The sequence below is a fragment of the Stegostoma tigrinum genome, chromosome 13 (assembly GCF_030684315.1).
Source record: "Stegostoma tigrinum isolate sSteTig4 chromosome 13, sSteTig4.hap1, whole genome shotgun sequence".
Lineage (NCBI taxonomy): Eukaryota > Metazoa > Chordata > Chondrichthyes > Orectolobiformes > Stegostomatidae > Stegostoma > Stegostoma tigrinum.
Window position 1 is genome coordinate 32779065 of NC_081366.1, and position 25282 is coordinate 32804346.

General features: G+C 39.7%; 1 protein-coding gene across 2 annotated transcripts in view; it reads left to right on the top strand.

The window, feature by feature from the left end:
• Nucleotides 1-10899, top strand: part of tgfbi (transforming growth factor, beta-induced) — a 57667-nt gene extending 46768 nt beyond the window's left edge. For both annotated transcript variants that reach the window (XM_048543729.2, XM_048543730.2), the window contains exons 11-17: nt 284-420; nt 1697-1827; nt 4416-4531; nt 4689-4791; nt 5404-5483; nt 9823-9847; nt 9979-10899. In XM_048543729.2, coding sequence (XP_048399686.1) covers nt 284-420; nt 1697-1827; nt 4416-4531; nt 4689-4791; nt 5404-5483; nt 9823-9847; nt 9979-10013 — 627 coding nt within the window. In that variant the 3' untranslated portion in view covers nt 10014-10899. The remainder of the gene's footprint in view (nt 1-283; nt 421-1696; nt 1828-4415; nt 4532-4688; nt 4792-5403; nt 5484-9822; nt 9848-9978) is intronic.
• The last annotated feature ends 14383 nt before the right edge of the window (nt 10900-25282 follow it).

Below are 25282 nucleotides of genomic sequence, written 5' to 3' on the forward strand. Positions count from 1 at the left end.
GCAGTCATGAGCATAGCCTGGTCCCACTAAACTGCAAGGCAAACAGCTTTCCAGAGTAAAACATTTTGTTTTAATACACATTGGCATTTGCAGATACCATTTCCAATGCTTGTCAACAAAATTGTGGAATGGAAAAGTTTAATATTTTGTTAGTTGTAATTGAAGTACAATCATTTGTTCAAGGTAGAATATTGTTAGAATATGAACTAATGTCAAAGTGTAGAACATACTTTTTGATTAAGAAAATGATTTCTGATGCATCACGTGCTCTCCTCTCTTTAAGGCTTTGTGTGTTGAAAACTCATGTATTGCTGCACATGACAGAAGAGGGAGATATGGTACAATGATGATAATGGACAAAATACTGACTCCTCCAGCTGGTACAATTATGGACATTCTGAAAGCTGATGATCGCTTCAGGTACAGAACAACTAAGATTAAAAATTGAGTATTTCACACAGTAGTGAATGTGAATCTGGAGCTTGAGTACCTTCTATAAAAAATGGGGAAGCACAATAAGGCTTTTGAGGAATCCTGTACTTATACAAATGCATGTCACACAAACATACTGATCCCTGAGTGGTAGGATCTATCCCGTGCTAATCCATACTTCCAAGTAATGTTTTATGGCTATAACGTGGCATTTAAGCACACAAAGTTAACTTCTGTTTTAAAACAGTGATCCTTTATTCTACTGGCATCAAATCTTTATGTGAATTCATGGAAAAGGTTAACCCACAGAAACAAGCCATTTAAAATTGTCGACATGAGGCACAACAGGAAACCATCATGTGCTGAATTCCTTGTCTATGATCAGCTAGATAGTAGAGCTCATTGTAGAATATTGGGAGCAGAGATGCCTTGTTTTCAGCAGAAGAAGTGTTAGTCTATGGCACTCCAAACTTCAGCTGAGAACGTTTTGTCATCCAGGCCACAAAGTGTACCATCATCACCTTGTTTTCGAAAATGATTTTCCTGATTGGTCTCAAGCATGTGAGTGCTTATTTCATTTGTGCTCACCCACAGAGATTTTGGCTACTCTGTTATGGATCTTGCTCATATAATGCTGCAGTCCACCCTTCAACAGTTCAAACTTCTCTGCCTACTCTCCCACTCTTCATGGTGTCTGTCTTTACCCCTACCCCTGAAATCTCATGCCAAAGACCCTGCAGTGGAAGAGAATACAGGGGTTGATGGGTTCTTCTGCATGGCGGTCTTCCTCACCCTCACCACCCACTGGCAAAGGCCTCACTACACTAATGAGCCACATGAATGACAGGGAAAATCAAGGAGTGAGCCATTCCAACAATCATTCTGGATCTTGGTCAACTGCAGAATGAAAATAATGGAGATTTAACAATAGACAAATTACGCAATCTCTCAGTACCATATAGCATAGAATAACAGATGGCACAGAGGAAAGAGTCTCTTGTGGTGTGGAGAGAGTATCCATACCTCTGGGCAGGAGGCCAGTTTTCAATTCCCAAGGTGTGTAAAATCATGTCTGAACATGTTGTTTAGTAAATATCTACAGTATAGGGAAACAGAGGAGACAACGCAGAAAGAGAAAAAAGCTTCATAAAATAACAAGTGCATTTTATGTTGTTGATTCCACTAGTGAATGCAATAACCATTAAGAAAATGAATCTGTCAGTTAGAATATTTTGCCTGATTAGTTATATTTTAATTTTTGCAGCATGTTTGTCGGAGCCATCCAGACAGCAGGACTGACTGAAAATCTCAACAGACCCGGCACATTTACAGTCTTTGCACCTACTAATGATGCTATCTTGGCTCTACCTAGCAGGGAACGGAACAGAATGATTGGTAAAACCTACAACATCTCATCTCACTTTGAAAGTGAAATATTGGGTAGACTCTCAGTAACTGTATAGGAGACATTGTGGTGTTGATGGTTAGTTAGCTTGCCCGTTAACAGCTACAGAAATGTGCAAGCCAATTAACATACAAATTTTCTGAAGCAGATGAATTAGCACTTTTCCCCAGTAAATTCATCACCAAATTTACCACCGTGACCACACGTAGTCTTAGTGTTGATCATTTTCTTTCTGACTAAACACCTTTCTAAATAACACACAATCATTTCTGAACAATAGGGAATAATTTGTGGAGAAAAAGTTGTGCCCACATTTTGGAAATTGACAATGCACTGAAGATTAACCAGTAATGGACCCTTTGTTGGGCAGGTTTGCAGCTACCTGCTGCTTCTTAGTTTAGAGCTCTTGAATAATGATTCTGTTTTAAACAATATGCAGTATCACAGCTTGTTAACTTACACACACGAAACTATCCAAGACTCTATGTACTTTAGGTGTGTGATTATTTTCTGCTATGCTGACAAAGGTAAGCTCGAATGACCCTTTGCCTCACCAGTTGCATGGATCTACATGATTTGGATGGCTGAACATTAATGCACTTAAAAATTCATGCTTGGACCATCTTTCCCATTGAAGGTATCTTGATAGTCAGCATCATTCCCGAGTCACTTTGACAATAACCAAGAAACTTAGCCACAGGTTGTATGAATTTGAGAGATAATATTGTTTTTCAGATAAATTTCAGACTTTAGGCTGTTTGTCCTTGATTCTCTAATTCACCGTTGTGCTGTATGTCCCCATATAGCTTAATGCATAAAAAAAGGAATGAAAATTGTCAAGCAACATTCACATCATACAAGTGGCAGGCAATAATTTTTAAAATAAGCCTAATCACCTTTCTGTTATAGTTAATGGTATTACAATTACATTAACTTCCTGTGTTTGGGTAATTTGCTGGAAGTGAAGTTCAGAATCACGGTGAGGAGCATGTGAAGGGAATTAGTTTAACCCCAGTCTTCACTCAGATAGGGTCTGTGGAAGTCCCACGGATAAAGATCGCAGCTTGTAGAATACATGGAGGATAGTGGCAAACTTCTGAGGACAAGCAATTTGAAGAGTATTCGCCATGAAAGTTCACAGTTGCCAGAATCAAAGGCTTTCACTTATTACTCAAAGCCAAATCTGAAGGGTAGGACATGCAGTCATAGTAATACTGATTCCCAAAGTAACACTTCTAATCAGAAGCAATCGTAAAGGAGCTGCTAAGAAGGACAGAAGATATGCTTATGACGTGTGCTCAAACCTTCCCACCAACTCATGGATTGCGATAAATGAAATTGGAGAAAGTTATTTTGGGGAGCCTTTATACTTTAAGAAGCTTTGTTGAGATCATGCAGAGATAAATTTGAGGCCTCAGAGAGCATCCACAAGCTTAAAAACACCTCAACCGCACAATTGTTCATGTACCAACTGTGTGCAGATTTCACATAAGATCTTAGCAACCATCTCAGAACTCCTTGAACCAGAATGGAAACAAATTAACCTCAAGCTCAATAGACAGCCCTAGAAGAAGTAGGTTTTATCATTGCTCATTGTCACACCAACAGTTCAGTTGTAAAGACCACATAAATGCTGAAGTTATTACATCAGGTCAGAGGCAGGTGAGTGTAGTCTTAACACAACAAACCTTTGCAATACCATGAGGTAAAAGGTCAGAAATGAACTGGAATACTGTCTTCTTCTGTGGATCGGTGTAGCTTCAACATTTAAGAAGCTCCAATGTATCAAAAGATAATTCATTCGATTAGCACTTCACCTTATTGCAGTCTATTTCAGTCACAATAGGCTGGCTACAGAAATTATATCAGCCAAAGCTTTTCTGACAATATTTCCATACTCATGACATCTAGCCCCCAAGAAGGGCATGTGTGGGAATACTATCACATCTAAACCATACACTCTAATGATTTCACTCAGTAACACTCAGTCAAAATTGTGGAAGTCTTTACTGAATAGCAATTCAGTTTAAGAAGAGAGCCAACCCTGCTGTGTGCAATAAATCTAATGCTTGCAATTAATGCCCACATCGTAAGAATGATTTAAAAATAAACTGACAGCAAAAGGCAGAATTTTACTTTTAGGAAGTGCTTATTCTAATAGAATCTGCTAGAGCACATTCAGGCACTATAGAAGATACCAGAATAGATTAACAAAAGAATGTCTCTCCCTGCTTTCAACATAATGTAAATTGATTTTGCATCAGCCAACAGCATTCAACAGTGGCGATGAAATCAATCAGGTTTTCTTCCATTAACTGCACAATACGCAACTTATAAACATATAATCTACATTTGTAACAAGGGCATTTACACTGGATGATTGTCAGCTTTAATCAATCAAACATATACATCTTTTTTAAAGTGTGGAAGTAGATGAACTGTCACTTCTGAATTTGAAATAACAATTCGTCTCAACAGACATCACACTAATTAAAACAAGCATTTCATGGTTGATCAAATTCAATTTTTAATTCCTTTGATTAAATTTGATTTTCCTTCACTTCTCTTTTTCCATCAGGTGATCCAAGTTTGCTGAAGTACCATATTGCTGAACAAATCTTGGTTAGTGGCGGTGCTGCCAGTCAGATGGTACGGTTGAAAAGCTTGCATGGCGCTAAGCTGGAAGTGGGAACAGTAAGTATTTTTAATTCACCCATGGGTTGAGGGCACCACTGGTTGGGTCAGCATTTATTCAGTGTAAAGTGCTCAGCTTTTTTTGATTTCCATGCTCTCATTATTTTTCCTTGGTTAATACTCTCAATAAACACAATTATCATGTGATCTCTTTCAGATTAAAGATGTTCTCAACGTAAACAAAATTTCAGTTGTAGATTCTGACCTGATGGCAACAAATGGAGTGATCCATGCTATTGATACTGTTTTGCAGCCCTTAGGTAAGGAGCAGTTTGCAAATGGACAAAAATGAAAGAACTGTGTATAGTACAAATGCAGTGATACGTATTACAGGTTAAGCTGGGCAAATAAGTAATTTGACAAAAAACCGAAAAAAAAAACTTACTTATTACATTTTGTTTTAATTCTGTCTGATTTATAGCATTTTCCAGGTAAGAGAATTTAAAAATATATGGGCTTCCAGATGTATCTTAATAATAATTTTCAACTGAAACAAACCGAGGTATGAAGTATTTTATTGGTTGAATTAAGAAAAAAGAACACGTTAGAAATAATCAACAACTCAGGCAGCATTTGGAAAGGAGAAACATTAACATTTCAGGTCAATGGTCTTTCAGCTTCCACATGTAAGCATGGTGGTTGCAAGATTACAATTGGCGCAACATTTCTGACCACCTTATTAAAGTAAAACGAAAGCACAAGTTTCGAGCTAGTGCATACAGGCGTGTAGATTTGACTGAAAGTACTGATATGCGTTTATTTCAGACATAATTCATTGAAAAGCTAGAATTGACTTGCCAAATTTGATTCACTCAATTCATTGTTGTACGCATAATGGTGCTCTTAACAGAAGATTTTGTTTCATTCATAAGCTACAAGACAGCCAGAAAGCCGAAATGGCATGGAGGTCAGCAGTGAAGATATCCTTCGCTTTGGAGTCAGCCCAGCTAAGGTCTGGTTAAGTTAAAATTGTCTACAGACTAAAAGATGAAATAATTGTGATTTTGAAAACGTCAATGTTTTGTGGTTTTGTACTACCTCTGGATCCTATTTGGATGTTGCTTCATTATAATAGTAGCTCTAACTGTTTGCAGTATGGAATTTTTTGTTGACATACAAGGTTAATAATGCAAATAAATTGCCTGTTTACATAAGGAATTGAGCACTTAAAAGAAAAATTGTTTTTGTAGGGAATTTGTTGAAGGGATTCCAATGTTGTGAATGTCTGGTATATATTAGGAAGATTTCTTCTCCATAACAGTGACTATAGTTTTTCTCCGCCAGGTTTCTATAAAGCTTACACTATAGTACAAACTATATTGTGAGACAGTACATCCATCTCTGGTACAGACTATTCCCCTCTTTTCAAAGACTCTGACAAATTATGTTTCAGTTACTAAGTGACCTTTGTGCCCTTGTTGATAAGTCACTGAAAGCTAACATGTAGGTGCAGCAATCTTAGACTGCAACTGGAGTACTGTGTTCAGTTTAAAGATGTATTGACATATGGGGAATCCAATAAAGATTACTAGACTTGTCCCAAGGATGGTGGGGTTGCCCTGTGAGAAGAGATTGGGGTGAACACGGCCTATATTTTCTAGAGTTTCAAAGAATCAGATCTTATTGAAATTTAAAACTTCTTAAAGAGATAGACAGGGTAGCTGTAGCTAAGATGTTTCCCCTGGTTGGGAGCTCTGGAATAGGCATGGGAGGGAGTATGGAACAATTCATAAATAAAGGGAATGCTACTTTAGGTCTGAAATGAGGAGAAAATTTTACTCAGAAGGTTGCACACCTTTGGGATTATCTACTACAGAGGCAGAGGGGCTTAATCTTTGAGTATGTTGAAAGTAGAGATTGATTGATTTTCAAATACCAATAGTGTACAGGGGTAATGGGGTTGAATGCACAAGAGACATTGAAGTGTTCAGCCTGTCAATATTGTGTTGTATGATGAAGCAGGCTGAATAGCCTCCTTTTGTTTCTATTTTACTACAATCGTAAACATAAATATAAATCATAATATCTTAATTGCTTGACATAAATGTCCCGGATTTTCTAATTGTTGCATTATACGCTGAAAGATATGATAATCGAACATTTAAACTGGAGTCAGCAAATTTTTTAAATTATTCAAGCAATGGGTATTCCGCTGGTTAGCCAGCAGTTATTTTACATCCCGGAGTGCCCTTCAAAAAATGATGTTGAGCCACCCTCTTCAATTGCTACAGTTACTGGGTGTAGGTAGCAAGTTTCTCAGTAGGCCACTTAATGGTTTCAAGTGGTAGCAAGGTAGGAAGATCAACCATGGCCCTTCCTGCCTTAACCATGGCCCTTAATGCCTTTATGCTTACCACCTCTGAGAACAGATCATTCCACCTAAAATTTCAGGACAATGATCTTCCAGCAGAATGTCATCTCATTAGTTCTCTGATGAAAAACATGTAAGAACAGTCTTAACCACTACAACAACTTACATTTAAATAGCATGCGTGACACCCGCACCCCCGTTTTCCCCTTCACCCTTCTTATAAACACACCTAGTATCAATCTTTCTTAGTAGAAACAGTGATAGAAAATAAATTGTGTCTACTGATGTTGCTGCTATTGAAAGGAAAAACTTATTGGGATAGAAAACATACAATACATTGAAACCCTGCAACAAATTACTTGCAAAAAATAATTTTTCATTTAAATGCCCAATTTCTCATGTAAATAGGCAATTTATATAGGTAATTAATCCTGTATGTCAACAAACATTTCCATTCCATAAGCAGTTGGAGCTACCCATTATGATGCTCACTTGAAAGGCACATTACTGTGAAAATGACAGCTTGGAAAATCAGTCAAGCAGCACAGATCTAATCATGGCTGAGCAAAGTGATGGAAGGTACCATCAACAGCGCTAGCAAGCAGCACTTGCTCAGCAATGACTTTCTAAAAGCTGCTCAGTTTGAGCTTTTCCAGGGATGCTTAGCTCCTGACTGTATTACGACTTTGATCCAAATAAAGACAAAGGAGCTGAACTCCAGAAGAGAGGCGAGATTGACTGCTCTTAAAATCAAGACAGCATTTGATTAAGTGTGACACTAAGGAGCCCTAGCAAAACTGAAGTTAATGAGAATCAAGGATAAACTCTCCACTGTTTGTAGAAAGTCATGAGCAACATCCAGGCTGGGTTTGATAATTCACTCCACACAAGTACCAAGCAATGATCATCTCTGACAAGGTAGAATCTAATTATTTCCCCTTGACATTTAATGCCATTACCATTGCTAAATTCCCCACTGTCAATATCCTGGGCATTACTACGGATCACAAACTGAACTGAGCCAGCCATGTAAATACTATGGCTACAATACCAGGTCAGAAGCTAGGAATTCTGCAGCAAGTAAGTCACCATGGGATTTCCCAGTGCTTCTCCACCATGTCGCAAGTGGGATGACATTCTCCATATTTGCCTGGATGGAAATCACTGAAACAGCACTAAAAGTTCAACATCATCAATGATAAAGCAGCCCTCTTGAATGACAGCTTTAATATTCACTCCCTCTACCACTGATGTATGGTGTCAGCAACGACTGCCATTTACAAGATGCACAGCCGTAACTCACTAAGACCCATTTGACAGCATCTTCCAAACCTGTGACCTCTTATCCTCTAGGAGGCTAAGAGGGGTGGATGTATACAAACTCTACCACCTCCAAGTTCTCTTCTAAGATACACACAAGCCTGACTTAGTATTATATTGTTATTCTTTCTTGCTGTCAGTGGGTCAATTTCCTGAAACTCAATTCCTAACATCGCTGTAAGTTTATAGACTGCCCCAAATTCAAGAAGCAGCTCACTATTATCTTCTCTGGGGCAATTAGGGATGCATACTATTTATTGACCTCATCAGTAATGCCTACGTCCTATGAATAAATAAAAATGATTAGTTTATGTGCTTTTTACACTCAAGCACACCTACTTTTCACATAAACAACCTTACCTCCTTATCTCCATCAAAGCGCAGCTTACCTCCCCAGAATTGTCTTCGGACCAGATCCAAAGGGGTATCTTAATTCTCCAAAAGATTTACTGGGTCATCCAAAAGGAATGGCCTGACACCTGACCTGTTCTTACCTGGTCCAATCTCTGCGTTCCGGGGGACACCAAGGATTCCACAATCTTATTTATATGGAAGCAGCTGAGGATTTTAATGACCAACTGCTTGTGATAACCAGGCATGCATGAGCTACACACTGTCTCTACAAAAGTGAGACGTACCAGGTTCAGAGTTGCAGATTCTCTCTTTAGGTGAATATCAGGGCCTAAGCATTTAACTGGACTCAAAAGCTTCAAAGGCAGAAGTGAACAAATAGGTAAGTGGTTGTATACATACTGTGGCAGATTGAAAATAAAGGCAAGCTAATTATGGATGGGAAAGTTCAATTGTAAGTGACTTACGGGAGAGTTTTCTATCAGTGAATACAGAAGTAGGTAGCTTTGAAGGGAGTAGCAGTTGTAAGTGAAGAGTGATGCAAGAAGGTGAACAGAGGTGCTCTTGTCTGCCATTCATGCTGCAAAAAGAGTGATGCCCCAGTCTAAAGTGTGAATAGCTGTGGGAAAGTTAAAGTGGGAGAAGGGATGAAGAGAACAGAAAAGCAGTGAAATTGACATGAAAAGGAGGAATAACTGAGAATGAGAAGTTACTCCATATATGTGGAGGCTGATAGAATAGGATATTTTAGTGAGAAGCTCCGTATATCACAGGGAAGCTTCAATGTCTGTTAACGAGTCACAGCCAAGAATCACTGGGAATCAATACACAGACTTGTTCAGGTTCTTTCATATGATCCAATTCTGATGTATAACAAAAAGAATTTCTTATTTCTTCATGGGCATGTGATGACTCAGTGGTATTATTGCTAGGCTATTAATCCAGGATTCCAGGGAATGTTCTGGTACCCATGTTTGAATTCAGCCACAGCAAAAGGTGGAATTTGAATTGAGTAATAACCTGGAAATAAGAGTTCCATGATGATCCATGAAACCATTGCTGATCGTCAGGAAAAACCCATTTGGTTCACTGATGCCCTTTGAGGGAAGGAAGCTGCCATCTTGCCATCTTTACCTGGTGTGGCCTACATATGACTCCAGACCCACAGCAATATTGTTGACTCTTAACTGCCCTCAGGGGCAATTAGAGATGGGCAATAAATGCTGGCTGATCTAGTGATGCCCACATCACATGAGTGAGTAAAAATAAAACTACAGATTAAAACAAAGTCTTCGTTTTTATCTTATAGATTCCAAGTCCCAGGCTACGAAAAGGTATGCACCACATCTTGAAATATTTATCCTAGATTAACTTTTGCAATGGTAATAATTTTCACTGAACAATGTGGTGATGCATTATTCAATGTGTTACCAGTGAAATAATACTGTTCCGTTTGAAATTTCAGTTACGAGAGATGCCAATCTGCAAAAAAGCAAGTAATGTGAAAAACAGCCAGCTGATCACTGAAAGAACTTTTTCAGGAACTCTGAATTCTGTGACTCAGATTTTTTTTTCACTTGAATGTTCATATCCCATAGCATGTCATTTCTTCATTATGATGTCATATTATTTGCTTGTTTGTACATTTTTCAGATTGGATTTGAAATTGAAGTGCTACCTTTTTTTAACAAAACACTCGAGATTGCATTTTGCATTCTTATTAATGGGGTGCAAGGTATGAAGTCTGGGTTGAAGCAACAACTAGTCTACCAGAGCAGTTTGCAGATTTGAAATGCAGAACATGTGTGGATATATTTGAATGTATGTTAGTGCTTGTATGCGTCAGTAAATGTATGCTTGTGCACGAGCGTATAGATGTGTTTTTGTGCGCATCTGAATCGTGTGTTCGTTTGCATGTCTGCTTGTGTGATATTGTATATTTGTAGTTAAGTCACTGCAAGCCTATGCACGTACCATTCAATGACTTCTTCTATGGGTTTATCTTAATTTCTGGTTTACTTGTAATGAATATAACCCACCATTTGCCCAAAAAGGGATATTAACTGCAATACCACATATTTTTGTTTCCATTTAATTTTTAGTTTTGTTTGCTTCAATTATTCACATGCTAGTTTGTGTTGATGGACCCGAATGTTTCATGTCGGTGTTAAAGTATTTGCATGTCACAATTTGCAATCTGCTTTTGTGCTATTCTTCTTAAACTTTGGTAAGGGACATTTTATATACGTATATGTATTTCCGATTAGGTTGGAAATCCTTTTTTAATAATATATTTATCTTCAAAATTTGTCCTGTGATATTTTCATAAAAAATATTTCTCTGAAGCATTTTGCAGCTACAATAAAATGTTCATTTTTTAAAAGTCTCTTTATTTTTTCTTAATTAAAGAGAGCAAAGTCATCATCATCTTGATACCACCATTGTTAAATTGGTTAGCTTCACAAACAAACTTTAACAATGCCCATTATATTGTTCTTGTCTTGGATGTTAAAATGACCAGGTATACCTCCTAGATGCATTTCTGCTTCTGCTTGAAATGCTTTGAAATCTTTATTTTAGGACCTAGAGTAACCCCAGCATAATTGAAAATAACTCTGCCTATACAACAATCCCTCTTTCAAATCAGCTACAATTATACTAGTGCACTAGTGTCACACTGGTATCTATTCTGCAAGATAGCCAACCCAAGGCCATATTGCGAAATTTCAAAAACACTCCCAAGTTGAAGAGAAGGCACACTATAATTTTAAGTAAAGCCCTCATTAAGTCTTTGGAGTCAATCATTTTTGGATTCAGTCCTCAGATTGAATTTTGTTGATGAACTGCTAAGTTTAAGCCATATGCCCCATCCAAACTCTTTAATCGAGCGAAGGTGGTAAAATGGACAACTCCAATACTGACAAGATGGCAAATCAAGCATGTAGAGGGCCAGGTAAATTCTAGATGCTCTACATACTTGCTTAAACATGAAACGTAAATTTGTTCAAATAGGTAGGTGTGTTTCTCATCTATTCTTCAGTTAGTTTGAAAAGTGGATCAGGGATGTGTTAGGCAATTGACTTGCAAATAGCAGTTGTTTGTTTTTTATCATCTTAGTCCAAGTATGCTGTGAGTGAGTCATTGTATTCTTCCAAGAAGTCAAGCTAACTGTCACGACGTCAGAACATGAAGCAAGTTAGCAGTGAAGCAATAGCAATCTTTTCCCAACACAAGACAAAAAATGGCCCCGATTCCAGAAATTTTCACTTCTGGGAGTGAAGCAATAGCAATCTTTTCCCAACACAAGACAAAAAATGGCCCCGATTCCAGAAATTTTCACTTCTGGGGAGACAAACAGAGTTAGTGGGCAGAATTTTACAATCTGCTGCTGGCAGGTTTGCAGACAAAAGAATAGCCTGTAAAATTCTATAGATGACCTCTAACACCCTGCCATGCGCTATGACCTAACTGTAATTTTATGGAAGGCAGGTGAGGCCTAGGAAGGCCCTCTCCCCCTCCCACCACACCCCAACCCCCACCCTAGGGTTATAATTGGCCACTTAAGGACCACGTTCCATCAGGCCTCAATTTTCAGACTTGCGGAATAAATTCAATTATCAGAGGTCACGTCTCTCAGGTCTTGTGGGACAAGGGGACCTGGGCATTCCTCAAGGGTCTCTTTTCAGTTTGGTCTCCATCCCCAATCCCTTGAACATCTCCACAGCTTCCCTATCATGAGTTTCACCTTCCCACCTCTCCCAACTGCCATTCTATGTCCTGATATCCCCACATCTTGTCTGCTCCTGAGTCTGGGACTTAGCATCTGTTTCAGGTGAAGGCTTTTCCTCAGAATATTTATACCCTGCCTGTTTTTTTCTGGGGGGGTGGAACCTCTTCAGCTTTTCCTAGGTCCTCTGCAAAACTGTAGCTTGCTCTTTCCTTTTCAGAGTACCCTCGTGGCCTTTCAGAAATAGAATTTCAGCATCAGTGTTCATTGAGACTAAGCAGAAAAGTCACTCGCTCTCCTCAAAACTCAAATTTTCATAAATTACTATAAATGCCACCAGCCAAATCCTAGTCTACTCTCCAAACTTTGACACTGTCTTTGCCACTTTTACGAATGGCCCACTTGAAATGTTGATATTTTTAGGCAATGTCATAAAGTAATTACATTTAGGATGAATGTTACCATTGGATCTGCATAACGTAGATTTAAGACATGCACCTTTTTTTATTATTACCTTGAAGTGCCGCTGATTATTTGATTTGCACATCATATTGATGCGAAAATGATTGTGAATTGCTGCATATTAATAGCTAGCCATTTCACCTACATTAATTCAAAAAACTGATCTAATGGCAATGCTTTTTGTAAATTTGTAACTTGGAACAAAATATTGCATCCAAAAAGGAGAAGTAGCCAAGACACTTAAAAGCATGTTGTTTGCATTAGTTCATTTTATTTGAGTCTACAATAATGTAGACAGTTGTACCAGTAAGGAGTTTCAACCAAATCAGAAGCTGGAAAAGTAGATTCTAAGACGGCCTGAAATCCAACCTGAAAATTATATCGACATCAATACAGGGAAGAGAAGTTTGAAAGAGTGCAAACTGTGGTGATCTGTTTGTTCTGAGAGTTGACAAGATTAAACAAGTCAGTATTGCCAAAGATGGGGATAAACATAGACAGGGGAAAGAACTTCAGTCTGCTATGACTACATCATCAGTTGGCTATCAGTTTTGTGGTGAATCATGTCTCACTGGGACTGGTTTACAAATCCTTCTAATGCTCACCAAAGACCTAGCCAACTTTAAATATCTCTTCTGACATTTTTTTGGAGGGATCTTGCTGAGAATTACAAGGAGCAGCAAAAGACAAAGTCTTGTCAAGCGTCCATGGAAATCCAGCAATCGTGCGGACTGCTATGTCTCCAAATACACCCCATCCCAAACTATTCTTTAATATGTGTTTTATATAGACGTTCTGCTAAAAGCTTTCCTCCTCATGTGAACATATAAAATATAATGAACAGAGGATTTCAATGGTTGTCAATGCGAAATCTTTATTGTGTGCTGGATCTGGGGTGAGATTTATTTGATCCCAATAAAAGGGCAAAACATTTATTTGCATGTTTAATGGGTACAAGTGTCGAGATTTGTGACCTTCCCTTGTTGCTTCTGTGGAACGCGGTAGAACAGAATCTTGATACTCCCATTCATTCCATGACTGTAGCGTGGGACAGCTAGACAAAGGAATTTCCTTGGAAATTTAATTTTCTGCTGGAAAATCCTCTATGCCTGGAATCCTTCGAACATAAATCAGAGTGTTCTGGTGGAATTAAGAAAAGTAGTTACACAGGAAAAGTTAAACTTATAAAAAAAGGATTCTGGGCAACCTAAAATGGAGGATAGGAAAAATTTGTGGCTGTAAGAGCTGCTCCTTTTTTGAGGTATTTTCAGTGTTGGAGCTGATTTTCTTGAATTTTGAGAGCAGTAATTAATGTTTTATAAGCTGTTGCATTATTTTGGAATTTTGGGGCAAAAGATCAAAAACAACGGCACTTTAAAAAGGAGGAAGCGAGACAAAGGCAGAGACCACATAGGAAGTTGATCAAATGGAGAAAGAAACCTACACAGCTGTCTGTCCCAACAGTGAATCTGCACAGCTATTGTCTCTGCTGTTTAGTTTCAAGTATCTTTGGACATTGGAGTTGGTTCCAAGAAAAATAAACAAACAGTGAAAACCTTGCAGAAACCTATGTGGGAGAGCTCACAGCAGGGGATCAACCAAATGGCTAGTTTCAAAGTGTAACCTTAATTTTTTTATTTTGTAAATCCACAGTAGTAAGTAGAATGGGTTGTTTTTTGATTTATTTTTCTTGAGAGCTGAATTTTTAGTAAACTTTAAAAATACAAAAGCATAAGTAATAAGCTAGCTTGGAGCAACGTTTTTAGAGCAGTAAGACTGTGCTGTTTACTGGGTTTGTAGATTGTTAAGGTGCGAAGATGGCCTTTAGTAGAGTGATGTGCTCTTTCTGAGCGATGTGGGAGAGTAGGGAGAGTTTCCATGTTATTGATGATTATGCCTGCAGAAGGTGTGTTTGGTTACGAATCCTATCAGATCACATAGATGAGTTGGAGCAATAGTTAGAGACAATGAGGAATTTACAGGAGTTGGGAGGTGTGATGGATGATAGATGCATGGAGGGAGATAAACTGAAGACATAGTCAAGTAGATATGTGACCTCCACGAAAGGTAGGAGAGGCAGGCAGGTAATGCAGGAGTCTCCTGTGGCTCTTCCTTTCTCAAACAAGTATGGTGTGTTGGACAATGTACGGGATGATGGACTCTCAGGGGAATGTAGCACTGACAGCCAGTTTTCTGGTACTGAGCAGGGCTCTAATGTAACAAGGAATATGTCAGGTTCCAAGTGATCAATTGCGATGGGGGACTCTCTGATCAGAAGCACAGATAGACATTTCTGTGGCTGAAAGCAAGATGTCAGAATGGTGTATTGCCTTCCTAGAGCCAGGATCAAGGGTATCTCGGAGATGGTGCAGAATATTCTCAAAGAGTAGAGGGCCCAGTAGGAGATTGTTGTACACATTGTACACATTAACAACATAGCAAAAGAAAAGGATGAGATTTTGAGGTAAAAATATAGGACGTTCGGCAGGAATTTAACAACTAGGTCCTTGAGGGTAGAAATATCTGGATTACTCCCAGTGACATGGGCTAGTGAAGGTAGGAATAGGAAGATAGAGCAGATGAGGGCGTGGCTGAGGAGCTGATGCAGGGGAAAAGGATTCACATTTTTGGATCATTAGAATCTCTTCTTAGATACAAGTGAATAAAGGATGGATTGGGCCTGAACTGGAAGGGGGCTAATATACGGGTGGGGAGATTTGCTAGAGCTGCTCAGGAGGATTTAAACTAGCAAGGGGCGGTGTGGTGGTGGGGTGTGCACATCAGGGAGAGTGTGACGAATGACATCAGTCTGAGGCTGGTGCTGTTAGGAAATGGAGCAAATCAAACATAGGGCAGGCAAGAACAAAGCAGAGAGCAAGATCAGGCTGATAAATTAAACTGCATTTATTTCAATCCAAGAGGCCTAACAGCTAAGGCAGATGAACTCAGGGCATAGTTGGGAATATGGGACTGGGATTTCATAACAATTACAGAGACATGGCTCAGGGATGGACAGGACTTACAGCTTAATGTCCCAGGGTATAGATACTATAGGAAGGATAGAAAGGGGACACAAAAGGAGTAGGAGTGGTGTTTTTGATGAGGGATAACATTAATGCAATAGTCAGGGAGGATATTCTTGGTAATGCATCCTGAGATGTTGTTTCGGTGAAACTGCGAAATAAGAAAGGGATGATCAGCTTATTGTGATTGTACTCTAGATCTCCAAGTAGTCATCAGGAAATTGAGAAACAAATTTGTAACGAGATCTCAGTTATCAGTAAGAATAATAGTGTGCTTATGGTAGGGAATTTTAACTTTACAAATGTAGGTTGGGACTGCCATAGTGTTAAGGGCTTGAATGGAGAGGAAGTTGTTAAATGTGTACAAGAAAATCTTTGGATTCAGTCTGTGGATGTACCCATTAGAGAAGATGCAAAACCTGAAGTAAGGCAAGGCTATTGACTGAGGTGTCTGTGGGTGAGCACTTTGGGGCCAGTAACCATAATTCTACTAGTTTTAAAATAGTGATAGAAAAGGATAGACTGGATCTAAAAGTTAAAGTTCTAAATTGGATGGAGGCCAATTTTGATGGCTTAGGCGAGAACTTTCAAAGGTTCTTGGGGGGAAGGTGTTCTCAGGTAAAGGGATGGCTGGAAAATGAGAAGCCTTCAAAAATGAGATAACGAGAGACTAGAGACAGTATGTTCCTGTAGGGTGAAGGGCAAGACTGATGCATGTAGGGTATGCTGGATAACTAGACAAAATGTGAGGTTTTGGTTAAGAATAAGAAGGAAACGTATGTCAGGTATAGACAGCATGAATCGAGTGAATTCTTGGAAGAGTACAAAGGCAGTATGAGTATACTTAAGCGGGAAATCAGGAGGGCAAAAAGGTGACATGAGATAGCTTGGGCAAATCAGATTAAGGAAAATCCAAAGAGGGTCTACAAATGCATTAAGGACAAAGTAGTAACAAGGGAGAGAATAGGGCCCCTTAAAGATCAGCATGGCCACCTATGTGTGGAACCACAGGAGATGGGAGAGATACTAATTGAGTATTTTGCATCAGTGTTTACTTTGGAGGATATGGAAGATAGAGAACATGGGAAAATAAATAACAACATCTTGAAAAATGTTCACATTACATAGGAGGAGGAACTGGACATCTTAAAACACATTAAAGTGGACAAATCTCTGGGACTGGAACAGGTGTACCCTGGAGCTCTGTGGAAAGCTAATGAAGTAATTACTGGGTCCTTTACTGTGGTATTTGTATCATTGGTAGCCACAAATGAGGTGCTGGAAGACTAGAGGTTGACTAACATTGTGCCACTATTTAAGGTGGTAAGGAAAAGTCAGGGAACAATAGACCAGAGAGCCTGACATTAGCGATAGGTAAGTTGTTGGAGAGAATCATGACGGACAGGATTTACATGTACCTGGAAAGGCAAGGACTGATTAGGGATAGTCAACCTGGCTTTGTGTGTAGGAAATTGTGTCTCACTAACTTGATTGAGTTTTTGGAAGAAGTAACAAAGAGGATTGATTAGGGCAAAGCAGTAAATGTGACCAACGACGTGCCACAAGAATCGGTGCTGTGTTCACTGCTTTTCATCATTTGTACAAATTATTTGGATGTGAACATAGGAGGCATGGTTAGCAAGTTTGCAGATGACACCAGAATCGGAGGTGCAGTGGACAGTGAAGAACTTACCTCAGAGTACAACAGGACCTTGATCAGCTGGGCCAATGTGCCTAGGAGTGGCAGGTGGAGTTTAATTTAGATAAATGTGAGGTGCTGCATTTTGGATGGAAAATCAGGGCAGGATTTATGGATTTAAAGGTAAGGTCCTGGGGAATGTTGCTGAACAAAGAAGCCTTGGAGTGAGGTTCATAGTTCCTTGAATGTGAAGTCGCTAGTAGATAAGATAATGAAGAAGATGTTTGGTAATCTTGCCTTTATTGGTCAGTCCAACGATTGTAGGATAATAAAGTGTGAAGCTGGATGAACACAGCAGGCCAAGCAGCATCTCAGGAGCACAAAAGCTGACATTTCGGGCCTAGACCCTTCATCAGAGATGAAGATGAGATCATTTCGCAGGCTTTGTCGTGAAGTGCTTTCTGTGAGAGGTTTAGTTCAACTTCCTCCCCTATCAAATCATCTTGTCATTTCTTTCAAGGTAAAATGTTAAATTTACTTTTATTTCATTATTAGACATGAATTAAACATTTATTGAAGCTGTGCTATCCTTTGTGTTAGGATTTTGAGTGATTTTTGAGGGATTTTGAGTGATTTTTTTGGTAGTCTGTCCCTAACCCCGCTTTTCCCATAGCTCTGTTATTTCTAAGACACAATTTTCTATAACGCGATGTTGCACAGGAATGTGACTATCGTGTTAAAGCAGAGTCGACTCTACCTGGTAGACTTTCCTCGATTCATTCAGCATCTACACCTGGCAACCTACTCCCTTCCCAGCTTGTGCCTTACCCAGTTGACACTTTACTTACCTGGAACCCTGGCATCTTACCCACCTGGTACCCTACTTACCTAGAACTCTACTTCCTGGCATCTTACCACTGATTTGGTTGCACAGTGGTTCAGTGGCTAGCACTGCTGCCTCACAACGCTAGGGACTGTGTTCAATTCCAGCTTCAGACGTCTGTCTGTGTTGAGTTTGTATGTTCTGCCTATGTTGGCGTGGGTTTCCTCCGACAGTCCAAAGTTGTGCAGGTTAGATGGATTGGTCATGCTAAATTGCTCTTGGTGTCCATGGATGTGCAGGCTGGGTGGATTAGTTATGGGATATGCAGGGATAGGGAAAAGGAGATGGGTCTGGGTGGGATGTCCTTCAGAGGGTCTGTGTTGATTTGATGGGCCCAATGGCCTGCTTCCACATTGTAAGAATTCTATAACCTCTAACCCCATTCCAGTTGGCAACCTGCCCCTCTGGAAATTAATCCTGCCCCAGTTTGCACCTTATCCTACTTGCAAGCTACTGAGCTAGCACCCTACTAATCCGGTATCCTAGCCTCTGCTTATCTGGCCTCTTACCTTTGGTACCCTGACACATTAATGCTGGCTTCTGATATACACTAGCGCCCTGTTCCCTAATTCAGCTGGTACCCTGACATCACACTTACTTTATGTACTTAACTTTTGATAACAGCTGTCAAAGTGGCTATCATGACTTTTAAATGTCAGAAGATGGCAACTGACGACTAGCCTAGGCCTGAAACATCAGCTTTTGTGCTCCTGAGATGCTCTTGGCCTGCTGTGTTCATCCAGCTTCACACTTTGTTATCTTACTGTGAAAAGGGAACCCGGTTTACCATCCTCTGAAAGAACTGTCAGAATGGAAGTATGGCTGTGCACTTCTGAGGGTGCCCTGGTCAGATTCCCTTGTCAGAAATGTGCAGCTCTGGAGAAAGCTAGTGATCACTACTTGCTTCTGGTGTGCTGGGATTACAGGAGCCCTGCCAATCAGAATGGCTGGCAGCTGTCAAAAGTAAGAATGGGAGTAGAAGTAACGAAATGGAGGAGCATACACATTTTATGTATGTATGTTTTATGACTATATATGGCTTCTGTTCGTGATGAAGGGGTGTTGCACTGTTTAAAATGTTGTTGGGAGGAATGTTCCTAGTCATTGAGCAGCACGCTCAGTGGTGTGAAGTTTGCTAAATTACAAACAGAATGAAAGCTCAGATGCTCAACTTGAAGAAAAAAATCCAATCCTCTCCTTCAGGTTTTGATAGCCAGATCCGAATCTCACTAGTAACTGAAAAGCATCTAATTTCCATGCATTTGCATTTCATTATTAGCTAATGTCACTTCATTTTATGCAGTACATGATTCTCCAAGGCACCAGTCAGAACCTAAATGCTGTTAATTTCCCAAGTTGAAAGTTTGAATTGTTACCTGGTAAACGAAGCTCACTGCTGGCTTCTCCAGGCTTCCATGTTCAACCACATTCACCAAAATCTCATGGCAGGCTCCATAAGCAGTGACCACCTTCACCCTTCTTTCACCGGAAATAATCTTTGGCAAACACCAGTCTCACCACATCATCATGGCACATCTTGGACTAACTCAGAAGTCATGTCAGGCACTTCAATACTACACTTTGGAGCTCACTGATACTTCACACTGCAATGCTGCTGCCAGGTTGCTCTGTACTAAGGGACACCATCACTGTATCTCATGCATCTGCATGGGATGCATCCACAGGGCCCTAGGTTGCTTTCTTTGTGCTCAATCATTTTTCACTAACTTCAACATTCACTACATCTCTGCCTTGCTTTGTTTGTTATGGCTTCATTCAGAGCATGTAGGCTAATGCATCTCTGCCTTGATTTGCTTGTAAGAGCAGATAGAAAGGCAGGCAGTTTCTCATGGCTGCCAACTCTGAAGTCAAGGGGAAGGACATGTTAGTGGCACCAGGTGGATACAATGTAAAAATGTTGAATGTGCTTCTCAGGTTGGTCATAGTTATGTGGGCACTTTGTGTGATCTTGGTCAAGGTATCCTTGTCCTTCCAGGCTATGGAGACTGGGCTACAATCAGTCCTGCGGTCAGGTGTGACCAGTCCAGGGAATACTTGTAAGTCTGTTAGAGGAGTCAGCCAGGGTAATGGGCCTTATTCAGTTAGGGTTGCCAGCACAAGTCACTCTGGGGTATGGACCATGGTCAGTCCTGAGTTTGGGGTAGTAAATTGCAAATGTTGGTTCTCACAAGGCACTCCATGATGTGTTGGGAAAAATCAGATTCTCAAGTAAGACAATACATGACATTTTGTTGAGTTAGATATATTGTGTGCTTTATATAAATTTTTATGTGATTTAATTTAAGTTTGGGTTTTGAATTTTGGGTTAGTAATGCAGCTTTTCTGTGTGAGTGGAGTTAAAATTTAAATTGTCTGTAGCCGTGGTGATTTCTTTAAATACAAATTAGGAAGGACGCATTGGCATCCTCGTGTGTTCTTGGTTATTTTAGGAATTAATGACCCACAAGGTGGACAATTGTAGGGTGGCATGGTGGGTCGGTTGTTAGCACTGCTGCCTCACAGTGCCAGGGGCCCGGGTTTGATTCCAACTGTAGTTGACTGAACACAGAGTCTGCACGTTCTCCCCATGTCTGCATGGGTTTCCTCCAGGGGCTCCGGTTTCCTTCCTCAGCCCAAAGATGGGCAGGTTGGGTGAATTGGCCATGCTAAATTGTCCCATAGTACGCATGGATGTGCAGGCTAGTTGGGTGAGCAATATGGATATGGGCCTAGGGTGGGTCTAGATGGAATGCTCTTGGAAGTTCAGTGTCATTTTGATGGGCCAAATGGCCTGCTTCCATGCTGTAGGATTCTGTGATACCTTAGATTCTTGTTAGACATTTCTGAGGTGGAAGTTTCTTTAAAGTTCAAGGGAAACACCCATGGTTTAGAGAGAACTTTTTTCTATCCTTTTCCTTTATTTTGGACATTTGTGAAGTTCTTGCATGGAGATGCATGTGCACAGCAGTGCTCCTGAGCTGGGGAGAATATGGTTAAACTAGATTACCTTAGCGTAAGAAGTTGATGACAGATTTGCTCTGAAAATGTTAAGATTAAAAAAGAAACCTGAAAAGGACTTGAAGCTGAGTTATTTTAAACTCGGGCGTATTGTAACTCCAGTAATAAGATATTAGAAAATCCATTCTCAAAGTTAAAGTTACATTATACTTTTCAATGCATTAGAGATGGGATTCAGTGAGAGTGGTGTGCAATGGATGTTGTTGGGAATATGAGATAACACAATGTGGAGCTGGAGGAACACAGCAGGCCAGGTAGCGTCAGAGGAGCAGGAAAGTTAACATTTTGGGTTGGGACCTGAAGAAGGGTCCTGACCTGAAACATCAACTTTCCTGCTCCTCTGGTGCTGCCTGGCCTGCTGTGTCCCTCCAGCTCCACACTGTGTTATCTCTGACTCCAGTACCTGCAGTTCTTACTATCTTGGATTATACAAGGAATATATTTTTTAAACTTCTGAAAGTTTATCTTGGGATTAATGGGATTAGACATTCAACATTAGACATTGTCTGCTTAAAACTCTTTGGATCTGTGTTATGAGTAAATAAATTGTTTTGTTCTATTTTATCTTCATTCCTTTTGCTTAGTAAACTTATGTTTTAACATTAAAATAAAATCTATGGCATTGTATCTGTCTAATTAAATATACCTCAGTAAAACCAACACAAAGCAAAATATAATTTATCAAGCCAAATTTCAGACTGGGATCTGACTTGCCTAGTAAAAACATCATCTGTGATCCTAATAGCAGGAATGCGGAGGCAATAATGACTGTGAAGCAGCATCAGATACAGAATAGGTCAACACAACGTACTGTTGGAGAGAGATACTTTGTAAGTGACCAACATTCTGGGTTCATTGAAGTGATAATGGGTAGCAATAGTAAACATTACAATACAGTAGGGCAGGAGTTGAGAAGGAAAGTAGGGGATATAGACAGTCAAATAATGGGTTCAATGAGAATGTGAGGATTCTCAGATGCAACCATATGGAAGGCCTGAAATCTAATTTCTCAGAATTTGTCTACATAATAAATAGTGAACTTGTCATTTAACAACTTCACAGAACTTACATTCTGTTCAGTATTATCAAATGTACAGAAGAAGGCCATTAACTCAGTCTAGAATTTTTTTTAACGAGCCTGTTCAGATTGGTTGTGACATGCTTCTGAAACATGTGGGACTTGAACCATGACTGCCTGGTTCACAGGTAAGGACATACAACTGTATTGTAACAACCCTTCATTAGCTCAGTCTATGCTGGTGTGTGTGTTCCCCTTCAGCTATATTGACAAATATTAGAAGCAATAATGTCCCAATCTTGGAAGACACTGGATAAAATGAGGTATCAACTGCTGATGCCAGGATAACAAGTTACTGAGCAGTTAAATATTACAGTCTTGTTTCTAATCAAGAGTGACGATAGAAACATCAAGCCCTACCTGACCGTGACTGCTTAAGGACCAGGCACTCTTAACTTCTGGGCCTTATGTAGATCAACTGACCACGGATGGAATTGGCCTGTTATGGAATAGATGCATGAACTAAAGAACAATCAAGCACCATATGGTCGATTGAAGGCAGAAGATTTCAAGAGATTCCTGGAACAAAGAATGCAATCTGGAACTCTTAAACTGAGAACTCTTAGATTTTCTTGCTGGAGCTAAGAGGGAGGCTATGAATAAAATAAATTAAAACAGATATTTACAGTAAGCTCCAGAAAGCGGGACATAACACCAGCGCTTCGTCGGAGGCTCACTGATGATGTTACCTAGAATGGTGATGAAACGTCTGAAAACTAACCTTGCAGCTCAGCGAGCAAACTCACATCCACAGTAAGCTCCTGTTTAATATGGGCCCATTTTAGGTTGTTTGTTTTCAGTCTTGGCTTATAACCTCATTTAATATTACAACAATCAGTTTTAAGTTGCATGTCAGTATGATATTGAAACATTTAACTTGATCAGCACTTTTTAGTAGTGACGTCGCTGACTCCTTAGTCTAATCTTTTGTCGTCAACCTCCAACTCGTGGCTTCCAATGCTTCCTGGCTCGCCATTCCGCTGATTCTTCCTCTTGCCAAACCTCCTCCATCCTGACTGCCGACTGTTTCTCCCTCATGGTGGTGCACTTGCAGTGGGGGTATTGATTATAATAGACCAACTTGGCAAGTCTGCGCTATTGGGACCCACACTTTCAACTACAATCATCATGCATACGAGTATCCAGCAATACCTATTGCACTGATAGTTTTATGCATTTAAATTACTTGTGTTTGATTCTAGTTTGCTGTAAGTTTTATTTGTACAAAAAGAGTGTAAATAGCCTTTGAAATAACTAATCAAAAAACCCATTGGCTCCTTAACTGCTGCTTCGGTTTTATGGCACATACATCTGGGGATTGCACTACCCCCTGCAGGGGTAAGTATAAAAATTGGTTGAAAATCTGTCATTTTGACTTTTCCAATTCATGGAAACTTGCTGTGACAAAGCATGTAACTTTTCTAAAATGTGAAACTACACTAAACTTGCACAAATTGGCAAACAGGATATTCTATCCTAGAATGTCAGGATGAAATGTTGGGTTTTACTTCACACAGATAAATGGAAAGGTTGATATAGTTTATGAAAAATTGAAACTCACACAGCTGTATCTTTTCATTACATTTAGAATGAAACACAAATAACAAAAATGGTGCAGAATGCAAACATTTATTTATACTTAATGGGGTAAGACCCCTATATAGCAACAAAATCATCTCCCTAGTCTCACTAAATGACTAAGACAATTTTATTATCCCTCTTGCAAACTAATGTTCTGACTTTGTTGCTTGTTTTATCATTTTGAGGGTTTTTTTTCCCATGCTAACTTTCTTTCATCAGGCCTCGAGAAATATTTTTGGTTTTTGTGACAAATGTATAATCATCCACATAAAGGCCAAATTAAAAGTTCACGATTCATCATCCAGCTTCCATCAGTTGTGCTGAATTTATGCTAACAGCCACATGAAAGTGAGCAGATATTTCACTTTAAACTTTTGTTTAAATATTATTTAGTTGTGGTTTGTGCCCTTACAGACTCAAAGTGGGTTGAATGGCTGTGCATCTTTCAGTTTCATGCTTATCCTAATGGTTTCTTATCATCTAATTCGTGATGGTAAACATGGGCCATCTCCGGAGCACCTAGTTTCCTAAATAACTGAAGTAAATAATGCATTTTTTAAAAAACAATGAATTAAATTTACTGTGCGTGTGTCAGAAATTCTGTGCAAGAAGGAGGAGTGCCATTGGGCAATGTAGCCACCTCTGCACAACCTCCCAGGAGGCAGCATCTTAGGTACGACAGCTGTCAGTCCCAGTAGTGACAGTCAGTTGAGGAGGTCTTCTGACACAGTGGTGCAATTTTGTGGTTTCACACTATGACATCCAAGGAGGTGAGATGTGTGTACACCTGGAAGCCACGGCTGAAGAGATATCCATTAAGTCCTTTGCTTAAAGGCGAGAATCACCGAACAAGAACTCAATGCCCTGCTGCTCAATTGCTATAGTGGAACCAGAGCTCTTGATTGTGAGTGCTAACAGATAGGGCAAATCTTGGAGTAGGTTCTAATATTTGGAACTGTTTCTGGATATGGAGTATCTACACAGAGGTGGATCAAAATGATGATGAGGAACACCTCCAGCAATCCCCTTGTGCACAGGAATGGAGAGAGGCCAAGTGAGGACATAAGTTGTGATATACTAGATAGAATGGCACAAATTAAGAAGGTGTTGATAACATCCAAGTACAGATAGGCCAAAAATGCTTTCTCCCTCACTTTGTCAGGCATCCATCCTGCTCACAGCAGCTTCCTATCTCGTGACTTCTTTCCCAATGACAATGACTTCATTTACCATTGTGTGTTTATCTTTCTGGCAAGGTGAAAATCAAGAATATTTTGACTCTGATACCTCCTGTCAGAACATGAGATATAGTTATATATACTAGTCCTGTTGCAGTGCACCTTTCATTGAGTAGGAAG